Source organism: Schistocerca americana, chromosome 7 (genome assembly GCF_021461395.2).
Source record: "Schistocerca americana isolate TAMUIC-IGC-003095 chromosome 7, iqSchAmer2.1, whole genome shotgun sequence".
NCBI lineage: Eukaryota > Metazoa > Arthropoda > Insecta > Orthoptera > Acrididae > Schistocerca > Schistocerca americana.
In genome coordinates this window covers 56,676,969-56,698,452 of record NC_060125.1, presented here as the reverse complement: position 1 = coordinate 56,698,452, position 21,484 = coordinate 56,676,969, and the positions used below count along the sequence as shown (strand labels likewise).

The following is a 21,484-nucleotide window of genomic DNA, read 5'->3' as shown; positions in this document are numbered from 1 at the left end:
AATCGTTAGATATGGAATGGAGTGTGAATTCCAAGATTGTACAAGGGGCAAATCCTGAAAACTCGAGCCACCATACCCCAAGCCCTTCGATCCCACTCATAAGAAGTAGCGATCTGGAGGCCCCCATTTCTCGGCTCATACCTGGCCCATTATAAGGACACGTTTATGCACCTCAGGCACGCCACACGTCCTGCTCGCCAGAAGCCCTGATACGTCTACGCTGAAGCCTTCCTGCTCACTGCTCGCCTGGAGTAATTACCCTGCAGCTGTTCACATAGCTCGCAAACACGGCACTGCTGGAGATGCCAATCATGGCTCTAGTTCCAGGTCTTGTGGCGATGCTCACGGCTCGAAATACAAACCATCCTCTTATTATCACCTGGCGAGGGTCACTGCGAGCAGCGATGCTGTGGTTCAAAAAATGGTTCAAACGGTTCTGAGCACTATAGGACTTAACTTCTGAGGTCATCAGTCCCCTAGAACTTAGAACTACTTAAACCTATCTAACCTAAGGACATCACACACATCCATGCCCGAGGCAGGATTCGAACCTGCGGCCGCAGCGGTCACGCGGTTCCAGACTGTAGCGCCTAGAACCGCTCGGCCACTACGGCCGCCGCTGTGGTTCAAATGGGCCGTTAAGACTCCGCAGACTTACCTTAATGCCGCCAGGCCAAGCCGGCGAGCAGTGAGTAGCGAGATGGCAACAAAAACCCACCCTAACCATTGCTGGGTCCACAAGAAATAGGACCTATTTCAATAGTGATACCGTTAATGATAAACAGATTACCGTGTCCCCAGCCTCAGATCGACAGTTGTAGAAATCAGTACCTACCACTGGTTTCGGAAATTTCGAAATTTGTGGTAAGTTCCTATGGGACCAAACTGCCGAGGTCATCAGTCCCTAAGATTACACACTACTTAATCTAACGTAAAATAACTTGCGCTAAGGACGACACACACACCCATGCCCAAGGGAGGATTGAACCTCCAACAGGGGGAGCCAAGTGAACTGTGGCAAGGTGCCTTAGACCACGCAGCTACCCCATGTGGCGCTGGTTTCGTTTTGAGTCATCAGTCCACTGACTGGTGTCATGCAGCCAGCCATCAATTCCTCTCTTTGTACCAACATCTTCATCTCGAGCAGCATTTCCAATCTCTTTCCAGCCCTACAGTTTTTACGCTCTACTATAGAAGTTTTTATATGATTTCTTCTGTCCCATGAACCAAATACATTACTGAGATGGGGTTTCCGGCATGCCTCAGCGATACAGATAGTGATACCCTATGTGGAGCCAAAACAGAGGGATATCTATGGAGAGATCAAGAAAACTTTGGTTGCTGGATGAGAGACTGATCTGGCCTTGTAACGTTAGCCATCACAGCTTGCTGAACTGGTACTGTGAATAGCTGAAAGCTATGGGAAACTACTAGTTACATTTCCCAAAAAGATATTGAATGGTAGAATGATGATGGCATCCTGTTGAGTAAAATATTCCAGAGGTAAAATAATCCTCTGTTTGGATCTCTGGGTGGGGACTACTCAGGAGGATGTCGACATTAGGAAAGCAAAAGTGCTATTCTACAGATAGGAAGTGATGTTAGATTCCTTAAGCTGGTAGGTAGGTTACCAAGTATAATAAGGAAATGAATAGGTTGTGTGTTGGCGTAAGCCGTCGCCGGCACACCAGGCAGCAAAGAGGTTGCGAGAAGACCGACAGAGGCTGAAGATGGAGTTGTAAGAAATCACCGCCAACGCCCTCTCAGCCGACGGCAATATCTAGATCGCCGCCGCGGACCAGAGGGACTAGTCAGGCATCCAGCGAGTCATCTGAAGTCTTAGACAGCCGCAGTCGCAACCAGAATCTCAGTATCGGGCAGCACATAGAGACCATAGTATTATTTATGGCAGTACTTGAACTTCACCTGGAGTAAGGCTAACGTGGACTATTACGGAAGAGCTTGTACCACAACCCCTGGACCCTTTGTTTATGTTAATAAAGAACCCAATTAATACATCCATGCAGTTGTGTTATAGAAAAGGATACTAGCCACCAAACAACATCCTCTCCTTACTTCCCATGGTACAGGCCTATAGTGACGAGGTGACACAAAAGGTTGAAGTGAGATATAGTGAGCATTAGTAAAACTCAGTGACAGGATGAATAGGGCTTCTCAACACTTGAGTACGGGCTATAAATACACAAACAAACAGAGGTAACGCAGGTGTAAGTTACCAATGAACAAGAAAATAGGAATGCAGGTAAGCTACTATGAGCAACTTAGTGAATGCATTATTGTAGCCAACACAGTCACAAAGCCAACTCTGGACGCAGTAGTACAAGTTTGTATGCCATGTAGCTCTGCAGATGATGAAGACAAATATATTGAATTAAAAGACTTTATGCAGATAGTTAAAGAAGAAGAAAATTTAAATGCGACAAGTGATTAGAATTAGGTAGTAGGAAGACAAGAAAAAACAGTATGAGAATATGGACTGGGGGAAAGGAGTGAAAGCGGAAGCTGTCTAGTAATACTATTAACAGAAGACAATTTAATCGTCGTTATCAGTTGGTTTAAGAAACGTAAAAAATGGTCGTATGTGTGGAACAGACCTGGAGACACCAGAAGGTTTCATATTGATTATATAATGGTAGAACAGAGATTCCAGAGCCAGACTTCAAGCTGTAAGACACTTCCAGGCACAGTTGAGGACTCTGACCATAATTGATTAGTTACGAAATGTAGATTAAAGGTGAATCACTTGCAGAACCTTAGAAAAGTAAGGAGACAGAACCTGGATAAGTTGAAAGAACGAGAAACTGATGAGAGTTTCAAACGACAACAATGGAGACGAATACAGTAGAATGGGTAGCTTTGAATTATAGAATAGTGAAGGCAGCAGTGAATCAAACAGCCAAAACAAAACAAGGTCTAGTAAAAACCCTTGTGTATCTCAGGAGATACTGAATTTATTTGATGGAAGGAGAATTTCATATTTTCAGCTCTCTGTCGAACATAGTTTGCAAATAAACCATGAACATGTGATTTATTGTGATTCTTCAGTTTCTCCCGACGTATTTGTTGGTCTAACAGTCCGCAGGTGTACACTGTCGAAGTCGTTGTCGAGGAAACCACAGGTTAACTCGACTAACGTATTCCAGATAGTCAGCGGTCGCAAAGCACTGTTCGTCCTAGAATCGTGTGTTGGAGTACGAGCGTAGCAGGAACTTGGAACAGACTTCCAAATACTGGGACAGAGGCCACAGAAGTTCGCACCAGGGACGATCTCATTAGGCGAGATTGCGGCTGTAATCTTAGGAAGGTTTGGGAAGCAGCACTGAGTTAATTAAGAAGACTCTCGGCAAACAAATCGGCCTGGCGACCAGGGCGCACAGAGAACTTACATCAATGCTGCCGACGCGCAGCTGCGGGCGCGGACCGCGGTCGGAGCTGTCTGCGGGGGCAGGGGCTACTGGTCGGCCGCGCGCCCTCAGGAGCTCAGGTCGCCACCACACCAGACGATGGCGACGTGTCTGAGCCCCAAGTGTGGTGCCCGTTGGACGCTATGAACTGTCAGTACACTCGTAGACTGCTCTACCATCTTATTTATTTAGAAATATTCTTCTGTTCCTTGCATGGGTAGGTTTCGGCTAATGGTGTGTTCTGGATTTCCCACGCTCACGAACATTCCTTGATGTGGTCCTACAGAATGAACAGTGCATGCAAGCTAATCTAATTGAAATGCCTTACAGCTCATGAATCTTCTGATAGCCGGCACGGAGACGACGGCCGTGACCGTCAGCTACACCCTGGCTCTGCTGGCCCTCCACCCCGAGTGGCAGGATGCAGCCCACCAGGAGCTGAAGGACGTCTTTGGCGAGGGTGACGACTACCTGCGGGCACCCAGCCTGGCAGACCTAGGCAGACTCAGGGTGCTGGAGAGCATCATCAAGGTGAGCCACTGTCCACTGGCTGTCTGTGCGGTCGCAAGGCATACTTCTTTCCCATATATGGACCGACATAGTAGGACCCCATATTCTACACTTACTGGCGGTTCGAACACCGACCAGTACACTTTATAAATAATATATGTTTCAGTCTACAATCGCAATCTTTTATTGTGCCAACTGGCTACCAGTTTCGATAAAATGTGTCATCCTCAGCCTACCCCCGGCAAAGAGTCATCCTGCTCACTTCCAAAGTAGATGCATCAAACACTGAATACACTAACGTGACAAAATTCATGAGATATCGATATACACACAAACAGATGGCGGTAGTATCACGCACACACGACGGAAAATGACAGACTTTGAACACATAATGGTAGTTGGAGTTAGACACACTGTACATTTCATTTCAGAAACCGTTCGGGAATTCAATATGCCGAGATCCACAGTGTCAAGTGTGTCCTGACAATACCAAATTTCGGGCATTACCTCTCACTGCAGACAGAGCAGTGCCCAACAGTCTTCACTTAACGACCGAGAGCGGGGACTTTTGCGTAGAGGCATCAGTTCTAACAAAGCAGCGCTGTGCGAAATAACCGCAGAAATCAATGTGGGATGTACGATGACTGTATCCTCTACGACAGTCTGGCGAAAATTGGCGTTACTGGGCTGTGGCAGCAGACGATCGACGCGAATGCCTTTACTGACAGCACGTCACTGACTGCAGTGGCTCTCCTGGGCTCGTGACCGTACCAGTTGGATCCCAGACCATAGGAAAACAGTGGCCTTGTTAGGTGAGTCCCGACTTCATTTGGTAACAACTGATGCTAGAGTTGGAGTGCAGCACAGATTTCCATGAACTGAGGGACCCAAGTTTTCAACGTAGCACTGTGCAAGATGGTGGTTGCTTCTCAACGGTGTTGGCTCTTTTAACACCTAATGGTTTGGCTCCACTGGTCCAACTGAATCGATAATTGACTGGAAATGGTTATGTTTGGCTACCTGTTCCCAAACAATGATGTAATTTTTATGCATGACAATGCGCCATTTCACCAGATCACAACTCTTCGCGATTGGTTTGGAGAACATTCTGGACAGTTCAGGTGGATGATTTGGTCACCGAGATCGCCTGACATGAATCCCATCGAACATTTATGGGACATAATCGAAAGATCAGTTCGTGCACAGACTCCTGCGCTGACAACACCTTCACAGTTATGGATGTCTATAGAGGCAGCGTGGCTCATTATGTCTGCAGGGGACTTCCAACAACCTGTTGAATTCGTGTCACAAGTCGAGCTGCTGCACTACACTGAGCAAAACGCACTCTGTCACGATACTACGAGATAACCTATGACATTTGTTCATCTCAGCGTATACACTTGGAAAGTGATTGCGATGCCAGGGGATGCCCTGAGGAGGTACTCTGTAAGGAAACCAGCAGCCAATGTCCAATACGAGAACTGCGACTGTAAACTAAAATCCCTGGACTAGCAGGATAGAGAGGGTGAGATATTATTTGTGGAAAAGGGCCAAAATAAGTTGCTGTCAGTTACACTCAACATATAAATTTTATTAGTTAAAACACATGATAACATAAGCAAGAATTAAAAACTTTTTAACGAAAGAGCTCCTTTGATTTGATTTAAATCGGCTGAATTCCACATACGAAATTCCATGGCCCAAGGCCTAAGCAAGGAACTGAGGTACAGGAGTCCTTTGGGAAATCTCACTTCTTTCAAAAAAAATTTTATTACTTCAATAAAAATAGGCTGAAGGCCACACTTTAAGCAAGAACAGGCCAAAACAAAGATTTTCAATGTTAATTCTAAATAGGCTGAAAACGGCTGAAGGACGCATATCAACAAAACAGTTTAACGGCTTAGGAAGAAGAGTTTTCAACTTAAAAAGGCTGCGGGCCTTAGCTCAAAATATTTCATGTAACACTCGGCTGAAGGCCTCATACTAAAGAATAACAATGTTATGACTTAAGGGCAAGACCAAGATATTGAAATTTAGCTTCAGAGAGATTAAAACTCGGCTGAAGCCCGCTCACACCATGCAGAAAACAATTTTACGGCTTAAGGCCTAAAAGAACAGCCTTGCAATTTAAATAAGCTAAAACTCGGCTGAAGGCCACAAAGTACCTAAAAATAAAACGAAATCACTATGTAAAACGGAAGGAGCGGCGAACAGAAGGTTCCAAGGGTCGACCTGGGAAGTAACACCAACGCATGCTTATGTGAGACAGGCAGCCCGACCGACAAGCTCTTAATCGGAAGGCAACGCAACCAAGGGACAGTTCACGACCGACCCACAATCTGACCGATTTCCAATGGTCAGATCCAGCCGCACCGGTAATGGAAAATATGGCCGATGAAGAGTTAATCGAGGTACCAATAACTTCGAAATGGTTCTCACAAAGATCAAGGCATCAAACATCACTCAAGATGAGTTTAAAAGAACCCAAAAACACAAGTCACAACTTCTAGGCAAGAAAACACACGACTTGTTATCACACATGTCATGGACTGAGAAAACAACAGTCCAGAAATAACGAACAAATCTTAACAGTCAAGTTTTAAGAATGGGTAACTAATAACTCAACTTGAAGATCCTGCTTCGGAAGAAAGCGAAAAGTCGCTCACACAGCTAGCGCCACCAGATGCAACAGCACGTGCTCTCTGCCAAAAGCCCCGGCCAGGCTTCGCGCTGTGGAGACTGTGTCGAGTCGAGGCTCCCCCGGCTGACCGCTGACCGGGCAGTGCCAGTCGAGGCTCGCCCTGCTGACTGCTGACAGGACAGCACGAGTCGAGGCTGCGTACTCAGTTGGGCCGTGCAGGCTTGGTACACGCCTCTGGTCGCCGGTGCACGTTACCGGGCAGTGCCACGACTGATGGGTCGAATATTACGCTATTCTCGGAGCATATAGAGACGGTGCTCTGCAGCGCGAAGTCGTGGTGTGGGTGAAAACAGGAAAATTTTGCGCGCAAGCTTCACAATCAGCGACGCTTCGCAGCACGCTCGCAAATGAGCGCACAAGCGAACTGACTAACCTAGCATCGAGTGTACGCCATCTTTCCCCCAGACCAGAATTATCCAAACAACGCACGGGACGGAGTCGCCACTCGGAATGCGCCAGGTTGACTTTTATACCAGACGAGTTTTGTACAGGTTTTGTTTATTTCGGTATTTCTGAACAATAAGTGCACTTTAAGCTGTAACTTAGATAAGCGGCACTTATAATGTCTGTTTTGCATTGTTATAGAACCTATATTTTTAATAAATTTCATGTATGGTACCAACGCACAGTACAAAGATCTAACTATGCTCGTCTACTAACCTATAATTTATTTTAGTAGTGCCAATAAGAAATCAGTGTGTAATTTAGTAAGTAATAGAAGCAGTTTATATGTAGAAATACACACATCAAAAAAAGTTTTTCATCACCCCAGGTCCCAGAACTCCTGAAGACAGATGTTGACTGTGGGTATTGTATCACAATCACAGTCTCTTTTACTATTCAGAGGTGTCACTAAACCCGCCCAAAGATGTAAACAACCATGCATGAGCAGCGCCTGTTAGACGGAGGGGGTCCGACAGCCCATCAGTTCCAGTCATTGCACCAGGAAGGAGGTACACAGCTAGTGTTGTCTGTAGTTCAACCATGCCTAGACCGTCAATAACGCAGTTCGATCACGTCCACATTGTTACTTTGTGCCAGGAAGTGGCACAAGGGAAGTGTTCAGGCGTCTCGGTGTGAACCAAAGCGATGTTGTTCGGACATGGAGATACAGAGAGACAGGAACTGTCGATGACGTGCCTCGCTCAGGCCGCCCAACTGCAGTGGATGACTCCTACCTATGGATTATGGCTCGGAGCAACCCTGACAGCAACACACCCATGTTGAATAATGCTTTTTGTGAAGCCACAGGACGTCGTGTTACGACTCAAACTGTGCGCAATAGGCTGCATGATGTGCAACATCACTCCTGACGTCCATGGCGAGATCCATCTTTGCAACCACGACACCATGCAGCGCGGTACAGATGGGCCCAACAGCATGCCAAATGGACTGCTCAGGATTGTCATCACGTTCTCTTCACTGATGAGTGACGCATATGCCTTCAACCAGACAATCGTCGGAGACGTGTTTGGAGGCAACCTGGTAAGGCTGAACGCCTTAGACACACTGTCCAGCGAGTGCAGCAAGGTGGAAGTTCCTTGATGTTTAGGGGTGGCATTATGTGGGGCCGACGTGCGCCGCTGGCAGTCATGAAAGGCACCGTAACGGCTGTGCGATACGTGAATGCCATTCTCCGACCAATAGTGCAAACATATTGGCAGCATATTGGCGAGGCGTTCGTCTTCATGGACGACAATTCGCGCCCCCTTTAGGAAAGCCCACAATGCAAAAAATTAGACGTCAAAGCCCGCATAGTACTGGCAGATGTAGTAGAAGACATAGGCACAACAAAAGGAAAGTTGTTGTACGCGTCAATAACTATCAACCAGGGGGTGTCACAGAAAGGACCCGCGAAATCAATATGAACGCGCTGCCAAGGCGCAATAGGAGTCGGCCATACAAAGAAGCGCTGGCGGGGAGCAGATTGATGCTCCGCGCAAGAGCGACAATTAGCAAGCAAACTCTCAATTTGTTTATCAATGCCATTCTCAGTTCGCAGCGGTTGTATACAGACAAGTTGTGACGTTGCGCAAAGTAATGTCGAACAAGTGGATCACGAAACTGCGTCGGAGATGGAGGCCATTGAGTACGAATACACTGCAAAAGAATCTGCAAAGAAGCATCGGCGACTGTCGCTGAAGCTATGCGACGAAAATCCACCGGAAAACCATCAGCTAATTCCTTATCTTGCCAATCAACGAACAAGCAGGACAGTTCGGAAGAATCAACCACTTCGTCAGGACCGACAGGTAGACGAGACAAAGCATCAGCATTGCCATGCTGGGCCGTAGGCCGAAACAAGATTTCACAATTGTAGTTAGACAAAAAGGAAGACCAACATTGAAACTTTTGTGCCGTACGGGCTGGAACTGGCTTTGACGGGTGAAACAACGACGTCAAAGGATTATGGTCGGTGACCAATTAGAACTTGCGACCGTACAAAAAAATCATGAAACTTTGTCACTCCATAGACAGTAGCTAACGCTTCTTTCTCGATTTGAGAATAGTTTTGATGGGTAGTATTGAGCAACTTAGACGCAAAAGCTATCGGGCGATCGACATAATTAATGCGGTGCGAGAGAATCGCTCTGATGCCGTGAGAAGATGCATCGACAGCCAAAACAACTGGTTTGGAGGGATCAAAAGGAATCAAACAGCGATCACTCAATAAAGCAGACTTGAGCTTGTGGAAAGCAGCGTCACATTCTGAAGACCAAACAAAAGGAATGTTCTTACGCCGAAGGCGCCGCAAATGCGGTGCAGTCTTTGCTGCATTTGGTATAAACCGAATATAATATGAAATTTTGCCCAACACAGACTGAAGTTCTTTCAAGTTCCTGGGTGCTGGAAGGTCTCTAATCGCACTGAGATGTGGCGGTGAAGGGTGGATACCCTGTCCGTTGATCATATGTCCTAAATACTGAATCTCAGTTTGAAAAAATTTGCACTTGTCTCTGTTACACTTTAGCCCTGCCTGCAAAAGTACAGTAAACAAGGCACGCAAATTCTGCAAATGTTCGTCAGGGGTGCGACCTGATACAACCATATCGTCCAGATAATTGGCACAACCAGGGACAGTGGCACACAACTGCGGCAAATAAGACTGAAAAATAGCAGGCGCCGAAGAACAACCGAACGGAACTCGGCGAATCTTGAACAAGCCAAGGTGGGTGTGGATCAAAAAATAGCACTGCGACTGTTCGTCTAGCGAAATCTGAAAGTATGCGTCCCGCAAGTCAACTGTGGGAAAGAATTTTCCCGCACCAAAGTTATCAAAAATGTCTTCAGGATGCGGTAAGGGAAGTGTAGCTACCACTGTCTTGGGATTTATTGTAGACTTAAAGTCAGCACAAATGCGGAGACGACAATTTGGTTTCTTCACACACACTATAGGCGAAGCCCATGGCGAAGCAGAAACAGGGTCAATCACACCACTGTCTTGCAAATGCTTAAGTTCAGCAGCTACGGCGTCGCGCAGTGCATGCGGTACCGGGCGTGCGGGCCGGAAAACAGGCGTGGCATTGTCTTTAACTATAACATAAGTCTGTGGCACAACCAAGGCCATCAGAAAAGAGTTCAGCAAAATCATAACGTAGTGCGGCAACATTGTCTGCATGATCACTGGTGTTGATGCAAAGTACATTGTCCTGAATTACAAGGCCAAAAAGTTCAAATGCGTCCATGCCAAAAATGTTCGTAGCATCACTAGAGCGGAGCACATGGAAAGACACTGCACGGGTTGTTGCACCATATGTTGCTTGCAAACTACACATGCTGAGCACTGATATTTCCTGTCCAGTAAAAGCAGTCAGCGTGGAAGGCGAACGACGAAGCGGGAGCGAACCAAGCAAGTCATACGTTGATTTGTTCAGTGAAGAAACTGACGCACCAGTGTCCAGCTGCCTGCGAACAGAATGTCCACGAATGTTCAAAGTCACAAAAAGTTTCCTCGCATGGTGCTGAATGCGAGAGGAAGTGTCTGGCAAAACTTGATTCACACGACGAGCTGTAGAAGCACGTGAAGCAGAAGGCTTTGAATAAATGGCATTGACGTTCATAGGCTGATGTGAATCATGATCACGGCGGTTTCTGTTACGGTGACACCCACGCGAGTCACGCGAACGGGAGACAGGTTGTGAATTAGAGTTTCTCTTACAAGGGGACGTCCACATCGCACCCCCCTCAGATTTAGTTATAAGTTGGCACAGTGGATAGGCCTAGAAAAACTGAACACAGATCAATCGAGAAAACCGGGAGAAGTTGTGTGGAACTATGAAAAAAAAGCAAAATATACAAACTGAGTAGTCCATGTGTAACATAAGCAATACAAGGACAAGGCTAAATCAGGAGTGCCGTGGTCCCGTGGTTAGCGTGAACAGCTGCGGAACGAGACGTCCTTGGTTAAAGTCTTCCCTCGAGTGAAAATTTTACTTTCTTTATTTTCGCAAAGTTACGATCTGTCCGTTCGTTCATTGACGTCTCTGTTCACTGTAACACGTTTAGTGTCTGTGTTTTGCGACCGCACCGCAAAACCGTGCGATTAGTAGACGAAAGGACGTGCTTCTCCAATGGGAACCAAAACATTTGATCGCAAGGTCATAGGTCAACCGATTCCTCCACAGGAAAACACGTCTGATATATTCTGCGCGTCACATGAAAGAAATATGTTGTCGACCCACCTAAATTGTACACTTGGCAAATGGATAAAAATATTCTTCTACCTTGTCCGATTTAGGTTTTCTTGTCGATGTGATAATCACTCCCAAAAAAGTGATCGCATCGGACGGACGGACGGACAGATAATAATTGCCTGAAAACAAAAAATTAAAACTTTTCACTCGAGGGAAGACTTGAACCAAGGACCTTTCGTTCCGCAGCTGCTCACGCTAACCACGAGACCACGGCGCTCGTGAGCTCACATTATCCTTGATGTTGCCTATCATCTTATGGACTGATGGCTTCCGTAAGATGCAGCCGCTAAGAACTAAGGTAACCTAGAAGCAATTTGTGTCATTCATGTTTAGCCCATTAGTGCCTAGATTTCTCCAAAATGATCAGTGCTCACACAAACAGACACACACACACACACACACACACACACACACACAGGTATGCATTTTACACCAACAAGTCACCTTTCGGTCGCGTTACTTCTCTTTGCCTCAGCTGACAACTTCTTAGCAGCAAGGCGGTGGTAAATAACATTGTGACTCTTGGGTAAACATTGCGTTTTATATGTCGACGACGTATTTTTGAAGATATTTTCAGCAATATTTGAACACTGCGAAACTAGCCAAGTACCATAGACATCCCTCACTGATTTTTATTTACTCTTTTAATTTATAGGAGTGCGTCAGAAACAAAGAGGAATGAGTACACTTCTTCTAGTATTGACTAAACTTCAGTTAAAGTTCACAAGGTTTCGGAATTCTAATGAGATTTCCAAATGGAAATTCAATGTTTTTGTAGATTAGACACAAAACTACTTTCTAGCATTTTCTGTTTGCATGTTGGAATAACATGTTAACATAAATGATCAGTTTTGTATCACAAATCGTGGAAGTTAATATGCACTTTTATCCCTTTTCTTACAGAATATTGCGATTTAAGAAAAATCTGATTTACATTTTCTCTATAATGCTTTATCATAGGTTGTTATCATTTCAGTTATCATAAAGTTGCTATTTAGAGCTATAATAAAACATTTAGGTAATGCTACATTAATACCATGCCTTTATGGCTACTCTAGAGAAACAAAATAACAAAGAGTACTGTTTACTGCATTATTCCATAATTGAAAATATTTCCCATCAGTTTGGTCACTTCCTTCTCTCACGTATCATAAATAAGTTATTTTGATAACATGCTACATCAAAAATCAATATAAGACGATATCAATGTACCTGTTTCGTGACACCTTGTAACTAGTTTTCTTTTTGATCATTGGTGAGCAGCAAAGATTGGGGTTTCACTTGTATCCCTTTGCCACAATTTTAGATGCCTTACCATGCTCTGGATGCACTTATGGGAAGAGTCACTTTTACCTTTTTGCTTCTGATATCCTGATATGGCTCTTAGGAACCGTTTACAAAAAATTATTGTATTTTCTGTATTATAATTTCTTATCATTATTTGTTCTTTGTGCATCATTACTTTCAAATCATAAATCAAAATTTTAAAAGGGCACTCCCAAACAACCACCAGCCGATTTTCGTGTGTAAGCAAGCAAAACACCATCTCTTAGACCAGGAGTATCAACATTACCCAATAACGTGATATACATTGCAAAGAAGTTTGAACTCATTTAAGATAAGACAGAATACTAAAACTCTACCCATTATACAGGTATTTCAAAACGAATGCTCTGGTTTCAAAACTCCACATTATTGATAATATCGTAATACAAACACTGGATGAATTTCAAAATATTCACAAAATCTTAAATTTTTACCTACGCTATAGCAAACGCTCTTTGTGTCCACCACCAGCAGCATAAACAACATCTAGAGGGGACCCCGAGCCACTGTCCTGTATTATTGGCCTGCAAAATGCCGAACATGACACCATGAGATTTCCTTGTGGGGATATGTGAAGGAAAGAGTGTTCATCTCCCATTTAGTTCTAAAATCATTAGGTGGAGTGGCAATATAACGACTATTCACTTCGGTGTGTAGAATGTATGAGTCTGGCAGTATACCGCCTTATTTTCAGAAAAATGTCATCCACACAATTCCGAAGATGGCATGAGCTGACAAGTGCGAGAATTATCGCACAATCAGCTTAACAGCTCATGCATCCAAGTTGCTGGCAAGGATAATATACAGAAGAACGGAAAAGAAAATTGAGGATGTGTTAGTTGAGTATCAGTTTGGCTTTGGGAAAGTTAAAGGCACCAGAGGGGAAATTCTGACGTTGCCATTGATAATGGAAGCAAAACTAAAGAAAAATCAAGACACGTTCATAGTCTTTGTCGACCTGGAAAAGCGTAGAATTGTGGAAGATGTTCGAATTTCTGAGAAAAATAGCGGTAAGCTATAGGAAGAGACGGGTAATACACAATGTGTACAAGAGCCTAGACGGAATAACAAGAGTGGACGACCAGGAACGAAATGCTCGGATTACAAAGGATGTAAGAAAAGACTGTAGTCATTCCCCCTTCTGTTCCATCTGTACATCGAATTAGCAATGATGGAAATAAAAGAAAGGTCCAGGAGTGGAATTAAAAATTCATGGTGAAAGGACATCAATGATACGATTCGCTGATGACATTGCTATCCTGAGTGAATGTGAAGAAAAATTACGTGATCTGCTGAGTGGTGTGGACAGTCTAATGAGTATAGAACACGGATTGAGAGTAAATCGAAGAAAGACGAAAGTAATGAGAAGTAGCAGGAATGAGAACAGCGAGAAACTTAACATCAGGATTGATGGTCACGAAGTAGATGAAGATAAGGAATTCTACTACCTATGCAGCAAAATAACCAATGACGGACGGAACAAGGCGGACATCAAAAGCAGACTAGCAGTGGCAAAGAGGGCATTCCTGGCCAAGAGAAGTCTACTAGTATCAAGCATAGGCCTCAATTTGAGGAAGAAATTTCTGAGAATGTGGGTTTGGAGCACAGCATTGTCTGGTAGTGAGACATGGACTGTGGGAAAACCGGAACAGAAGAGAATCGAAGCATTTGAGATGTGGTGCTACAGACGAATGTGGATTGATAAGGTAAGGAATAAGGAGGTTCTGCACAGAATCGTAGAGGGAAGGAATATGTGGAAAACACTGGCAAGGAGAAAAAACAGGTTGATAGGACATCTGTTAAGACATCAGGGACTGACTTCCATGGTACTAGAGGGCAAAAACCGTAGAGGAAAACAGAGATTGGACGGCATCCAGCAGATAATTGAGGACGTAGGTTGAAAGTGCTACTGAGACGAAGAGGTTGGTACAGGAGATAACTTCGTGGCAGGCCGCATCAAACCATTCAGAAGACAGATGACAAGACCTTAAAAAAAAAAAACTTGTCAGAAAGCAGAGAATTTAACTCTCGTCTAGATGTTGTTCATGCTACTGCTGGTGCACACATACATCATTTGTAATGATGTAGCGAAGACTTTAAGGTTTTGTGAGTGTTTTACAATTCATCCCATGTTTGTACCATATTTTTATCAATAATTATGGAGTATTGAAATCATGTCATTCTTCGTGAAACACCCTGTACTTGCAGCAGCTATAATTGCTTTCAGACACGAATATTGGCCATAATATGAATCTGATGATGACGAATAGCGCTCACTGCTGAGAGAAATATGTGCAACAGAAATGCTGCAGAGAGTTCGTTGTGCATTGTAATTCACTCTAGAGTAGATTAATACACATTATTATAGAACATTTCTAATGTAGGTAACTGTTACTCAGTTAATGAGATTCGAGTGATGAAATATACTAATTTATCACAGGTTTTCTGCGAACTGACTCTCCAGCAATAATATTGATCATGTTCGTCATTTGTGTGACTTTGGTTTCAGGATCTGGCATACGTGTGGGCTATTACTATTGATACCTAGTGCGAAATTTCATAAATGCGTTTATTATTTTTTATTTAAAATGTCGTCAGTGGCAGCTGTTTCCAGATTTTTTCTTGTTTATTAATGGGACATAAAGTCTGAGTACGTGTTTCACAAGAATTTCCCTCTTTGGCACTGAAGCTGCAAATAAAAGACAAAAGGAGACTGGCAACCATACACACACAGCAACAACGAAACACGTCAAGTGTGGCACAGAATCGTTCTAGGAAGGCAACTGATTCGGATGGCCAACAGCACACACCATGGGCAGCTCTGAGGCTGAAGGGAGCAGGGAGCGAGGGGAAGGACGGTACACCCCCCATCCCTCCCCCTATCGCACCGCATCACTCACAGGCATTCGTCTCAGCTACTGCTATAGTAAGCTTCTGCCCAGCAGTCGGCAGCTGCATTGGGCATTTATGCCCACAGAACATCGTCGTAACTGCACGACGTAATTTAGCGACTGAGTATATACTCGTGTTTAACACACCTATAGTAAAAGACTTGTATTACATCCAGAACTAAGGAATTTGTTTACCTGTCCATCTGGTGGTGGAAACACGGTGTAAAACTTGAGATCCTACACTGACGGGAAAAAAATTGTAGCTCAAAGAAGAAGTTGTGCGATATAAACCAAAGTTGGTAGGCGTGTTTCTCCATCTGGAATATGACATCTATTAATATTTTGCTCCCGTCGCGTAAGTGTGGCACCAGTACTGCCACTATGAGGCTGCTGATCAGGTTAACTTTAAATACACACTGTAACGCTCGTGAGAGTTATTTACAGTTAAGGTTAGACATAGTGAGATGATGATGGTGAAGAATGCCTTTCAGGCAACAAAGATGGCATTGTCAACAGTTCACTGACTTTGAACGAGGTCGAGTAATAGGGTTGCAAGAAGCTCGGTGTTCCTTCTGCAATATTGCTTAAAGGCTTGGCAGGAATGTAGCCACTGTACATGACTACTAGGAAGGGTGATCACAAGAATGTACAGTCACAAGAAGTCTGCGCTCCGGGCAGCCATGTGGCACTACTGAGGAGAAAGACCATTGTGTTTAGCGTATGGCTCTGGCATATCACACTGCATCTGCAACAGCGATTTCAGCAGCAGTTGACACCACAAACTCATAACGAACTGTTACAAATCTTCTATTTCAAGGAGAACTCCGCCCAAGACGCCCTGTAGAACGCACTCCACTGGCCGCAACCACCATCATTTACGACTTCAACGGTGTCAAGCTAGAGTTCGTTGCACAGCAGGGTGGAGGTCTGCTGTGTTTTCTGATGGAAGCTGGTTCTGTCTCGGTGCTAGTGATGGCTTTGTGTTGGTTAGAAGGAGCCTGCAACCAACCTGTCAGCATGCAAGACACACTGGACCTATACTTGGATTTATGGTCTGAAGTGCGTTTTCGTACGACAGCAGGAGCACTCTCAACGTTATACCATACACCCTGGACTCCAAATATGAGCGTCAAGCGTCAGTGTGATAGTACGACCTGTTGTGCTGCCATTCATGAACAGCATTCCAAGACGTGTTTTCCAAAGGGATAATACTCGCCCTCATATCGTTCTTGCAGCCCAGCATGGTCTCCAGGCTATCGACAGGTTGCCTTGGTCTACTCATTTACGAGTTGTGTCTGTAATCGAGCACGTATGTGATATCATCCTGCAAAATCTTCAGCGTTATCCACAACCAGCGTTAATCGTTCCTGTATTGACCGACCAAGTACGTCAGGCATGAAATCTCATCCAAAAAATTAAAATTTGGCACCTCCACATACAATGCTTGCATATTTGCATACTTGCATTCAATATTCTGTGCTTCCCATCAGGCTACAGACCATTAAATCTATTATTAATGTATCGGCATTTCACATATGCAATCGCTCATCTCGCGCTTACATTAACCTGTGGTCTTGCAATGTTAATCACTTAAACATATTAAGTACACAAATGTATTCTTGACCTTTCATTATTCTACATTAATTATTTTTTTGAGCTGCTATTTTTTTTCGATCAGTGTATCTTCAGTCTCTTCTGGTGTGACCTACAGGAGACACTGAGACTGTTCCCAACGGTCCCAATACTTCCTCGGATGGCCACAGGAGACCTCTGGCTGTCTGGAGGGTCTCGACGGAAGGTTTTGGTCCCTGAGGGTACCCTGCTTCTTGTGATGCCCTTCCTCACACACCGCCTGCCGCAGTTCTTCCAGGACCCGCAGCAGTTCGACCCTTCGCGCTTCTTGGAGGACCGCGTCGGCAAGGAGCATGCATGCACCTACCTGCCATTTGGGTTGGGAGCGCGCAGCTGCGTGGGTTCCAAATACAGTCGCCTGCAGCTCAAAGTCTACCTGTCAGACATACTGAAGCGCTTCCGCTTCCTGCCATGTAGCCAACGGGAGGATCTGGATGACAGTGCGCTCGCCTTCAGCCTAAACCCTGTCAAGCCAATCAGAGTCTCATGCATTCCTGTGGATGGCTGCAATACATAGAACCACCCTTAACATTGGTGATCGTCATATTGGCAAATGTCCTGAGATGGTTTTCATTCCTGGTCCTGAGAATGTCAACACAGTCTCCGTCAGTGACACTGTCAAATGGAGCACAGTCTCCTGCAAGCTTCTGCATGGTTCCAGCACGTTTGGCCACCCTCCTCACGGCTGAAAATTAATATATTCCAGGCCATTATCCTGAGACACTTCACCTTTCTGCTGCACAGCCACTGGGATGATTCGGTGGACAATGTGCTCTCCATCACGCTACAGACCATTTAAGTCTAAACAGCTTAATGGCCTGTAGCTTCATTGATATCTTTCACGCTGTAGTACATCTGTCTACAAATGCTTCTAAACCTCCTAAATGTGCATACATACCTACAACTATCACCATAGTCATCCACCTCCAGAAACTGAACTTATAATAACATTAAAATCAAAATGACACACTCTAAATCCTTTTTTTTTTTTTTTTTTTTACTGGGCATTCCAGTAACTTTAGTTGTAACTGCTCCCAAGATCCTGTATACTGTGAAGTATGATCGATGACAATTTTATCTGCTTGGCTTTGCGGATGTCTGCTAACTTGCGAACATTTTGATTTTTCTGTTTTTGTAAGTTGAATTTTTGGAGCTAATACTTACATGGCTGTAGAGATAGTCGCTCGCAGCCTTTAAAACTCTTTTCAGAGATGTAATGTTGTATTGTCGCCAATAAAGAGATATTTAATGGAAAGGATTCCACTGATCTGACTAAAAGCCAAGGGCCTCTGCTGGATTGTAGGACATACGACCACACACCACAGTCCTAGATCTGGAGGTCTTCCTCAACATTTTTTTGCGCTGCTTCCGCTTTTCCTCCAAATTGCTGCTGTGAGAACCTGGAGAACAATGCAGTCTCTATCAGCCACACACCATCCAGATTTTTAGGCCTCCTATGTGCATCTGCATGGTTCCGGCACATAGAACAATTCGCTGTAATACTGAAGCTCTTTTTGTCAAATATTCCAGAGTGCTTCTGATCTCTCCTGCGTGCCTCTGCACAGGTCCAGCAGCTAAGGACTACCCCTCGCACTGCTGAAGCTGAAGGACTTTCTAGGCAATACACTGAGGTGATTTTTCTTGCTGCTGCACACCTCCTGAAAGAACCTTGAGGACAACGACCTCGCCATCTACACACCATTCAGCTGATCAGTCGCCTGCATGCCTCTGCAGGATCACAGCATTGCTGATGATGAATATCCTCCTGGCCAACATCCTGAGGTCGCTGGGAGTACCTGGAGGACAGTCCATTGTCCACCACCCTACACATCATCAAATCGAACAGGTTTTCTTTTGTGTCTGTTCATAATCTCAGCACATAAGACCACCCTCTAAGCTACTGAAACTGAAGGTGTTTCAGGTGAACATCACGATGGTGTTTCTGCACAGTGTAGGTACTGGACAAACTTTGGGGACAATGTGCTCTCCATCAGCCAACACATCATCCAATGGATTAGTGTGTGCTCTGAGCCTCAGCAAGGCCCTAGTATGTAGGATTATTCGCCACACTGCCAGAGATCGAAGTCCTACTATTCCATATCCTGAGGCTTTCCCAGTTCCTCCCACACAGCTTCTGGGAGGACCTGGAGGAAAAGCTCCCCACAAGCCAACATACCATCCAGCTGATCAGAGTTTCCTTCATGTCTGCATGATATCCTATCACATAGGATCACCTTCCACACAGCTGGAGCTAGTAGTTCTAATATCCTGAGGTTCCCTCGCTTAATTTCACATTCTGGGTGGTTATAATTCAAGTGGAGCTACTCAAGGAGGTCTAGTGTGGGCCATGATTATCGTACAGCAGTGAAACATGGTAGATATGCTAACGCCTTAATGAAGAACCGATTTACGCTGGAGAACACATTAGTTCCGACTGTGGGCGCTAGTTCCTGTACACTGTTTGTTCAGAGGTATGAGGTCCACGCTGTCATTTGACAAGCCATAACGTGAGTAAATAGTATGGCTATAGAGAAGGGATTGTGAACTATTAGTGAAAGTGTTTTATGTGAATGGCAATCATTACAGTACTGCATTGAGAGAGGCTTGATGAATGAAAGGTCTCAGGAGAGGTCCGATGCCATTAAATAGTTTAGATGATAACAATGAAATTGGAAAACATGGATGAGCTTTACGAGGCACCTACAAGAGAAAGGCATCCTGTCCCACTGGAAGATACTGATGAGTTTTCTGTTGCTGTAACTGACCAAGCAGCATGTGCCCCAGGTAGCGCTAGTGTTCGTTGAATGTCACGAGAATTATCTATCCCATGGCCAACAATATGGAAATTTTTGTGGTCTATTTTACACTGGTACCTGTACAACGTACAAACGGTACAGCAACTAAAACGTCATGATCTGCAGCAATGTTCTGAATTTGCTGTTCACTTTGATGAAATGTAGCCAGGCAATATTCTATGGAGTGGTGAGGCATATTTTACACTACAGGCTACAGTGAATACACAGAAGTGCCAAATTTTGGGAACTGTTAAACGGTGTTGTGCATGAAGAGCCATTATATTCGCCATACTGATTTATTGATCCATTTCATCTACAGCTGCACTATGTGCAAGAGATATTTGGATTTTTATGTTAATATTAACAGTTTTACATATAATATACCCTTGTACATAATAACACACATTAATATATCAATTAATGATGAATACTTAAATAAATGTTGTTACGCTATATACAGAGAGATAAAATACAAATGTTCTTCTGAATGAGACTACATTGGTTTAGAATAGAAAAATTTATTTTTGTAGGTATGCATGTACTGTGTAAAAGCAGTGATCAATCAAGTACGACTTCAATTTAGATTTGAAGTGACCAATGTTTTGTATGTGTTCAATGGAATCTGGTAAGGCACTGTATAACTTGATACTAGGATGGATAAGATCGTTTTGAAATAGCTTCGTCTTGGCGCTTTGAACATGTACATCCAATTTTTGTTTTGTATCATAGCTGTGTATTGTGTTATTTTGAGCGATGAATGGTCTTTTTGTATGTACATTTTGCTTTAAATTATATTTTCAAGTATATATATGCAAAGAAGTGGCAGGATCATCCTTTTTTGAAACAATGGTCTACACGATTTGCGATTATCTACCCCTTTCTTTATTCTTATAAATTTTTTTTTGATTTTGAATGTTTTGATGGCATCTCCAGAATTTCCCCATAACATAATCCCATACCGGATGTGAGAGTGTACAACTGCATAATATATGCACTGATGGATGTTGTAGTTGGTACAATTTTTTAATGTATATAACACAAAACAAGAAGTACTTAATTTTTTGTTCATTTGCTCAATATGTGCTTTCCATTTCAAGTTGTCTTATAGATGAAGTCCAAGAAACTTCATACAGGCTGTTTTGGCAGTTGTCTGTCCATTAGCTCTCGATTGGATGATATCAGATTTTTTGTTTGTGCTGTGTGTATATCCATAGCTACAGTTTTTCCAGTGTTTATTATTAAGTCATTGTCATCAAAGTAACTTGTTAGCTTGTCAGTGGCTTCTCTTATGTTTTCTACAAGATTTTCTTCTGAGTTTCCTGTATTTAGAACACTTGTATCATCAGCAAATTGAAATTTTTTACTGCTGTCATTGCTTATGTTTATGTCATTTACATAGAGTAAGAACAGAACAGGACCCACTACTGATCCTTGTGGCACTCCATATTTAACAGTCAGTAGCTTGGAATTATATTTCCTTACGACATTATCCCTTTCCTGATCTATTTCC

General features: G+C 43.9%; 1 protein-coding gene across 1 annotated transcript in view; it reads left to right on the top strand.

The window, feature by feature from the left end:
- LOC124622337 (cytochrome P450 4C1-like) overlaps positions 1-18,139 on the top strand; it is a 126,057-nt gene extending 107,918 nt beyond the window's left edge. Inside the window, exons 6-7 of the mRNA XM_047148014.1 lie at positions 3,756-3,956; positions 17,259-18,139. Of these exons, the coding sequence (XP_047003970.1) occupies positions 3,756-3,956; positions 17,259-17,696 (639 nt within the window). The 3' untranslated portion in view covers positions 17,697-18,139. The remainder of the gene's footprint in view (positions 1-3,755; positions 3,957-17,258) is intronic.
- Positions 18,140-21,484: the final 3,345 nt, after the last annotated feature.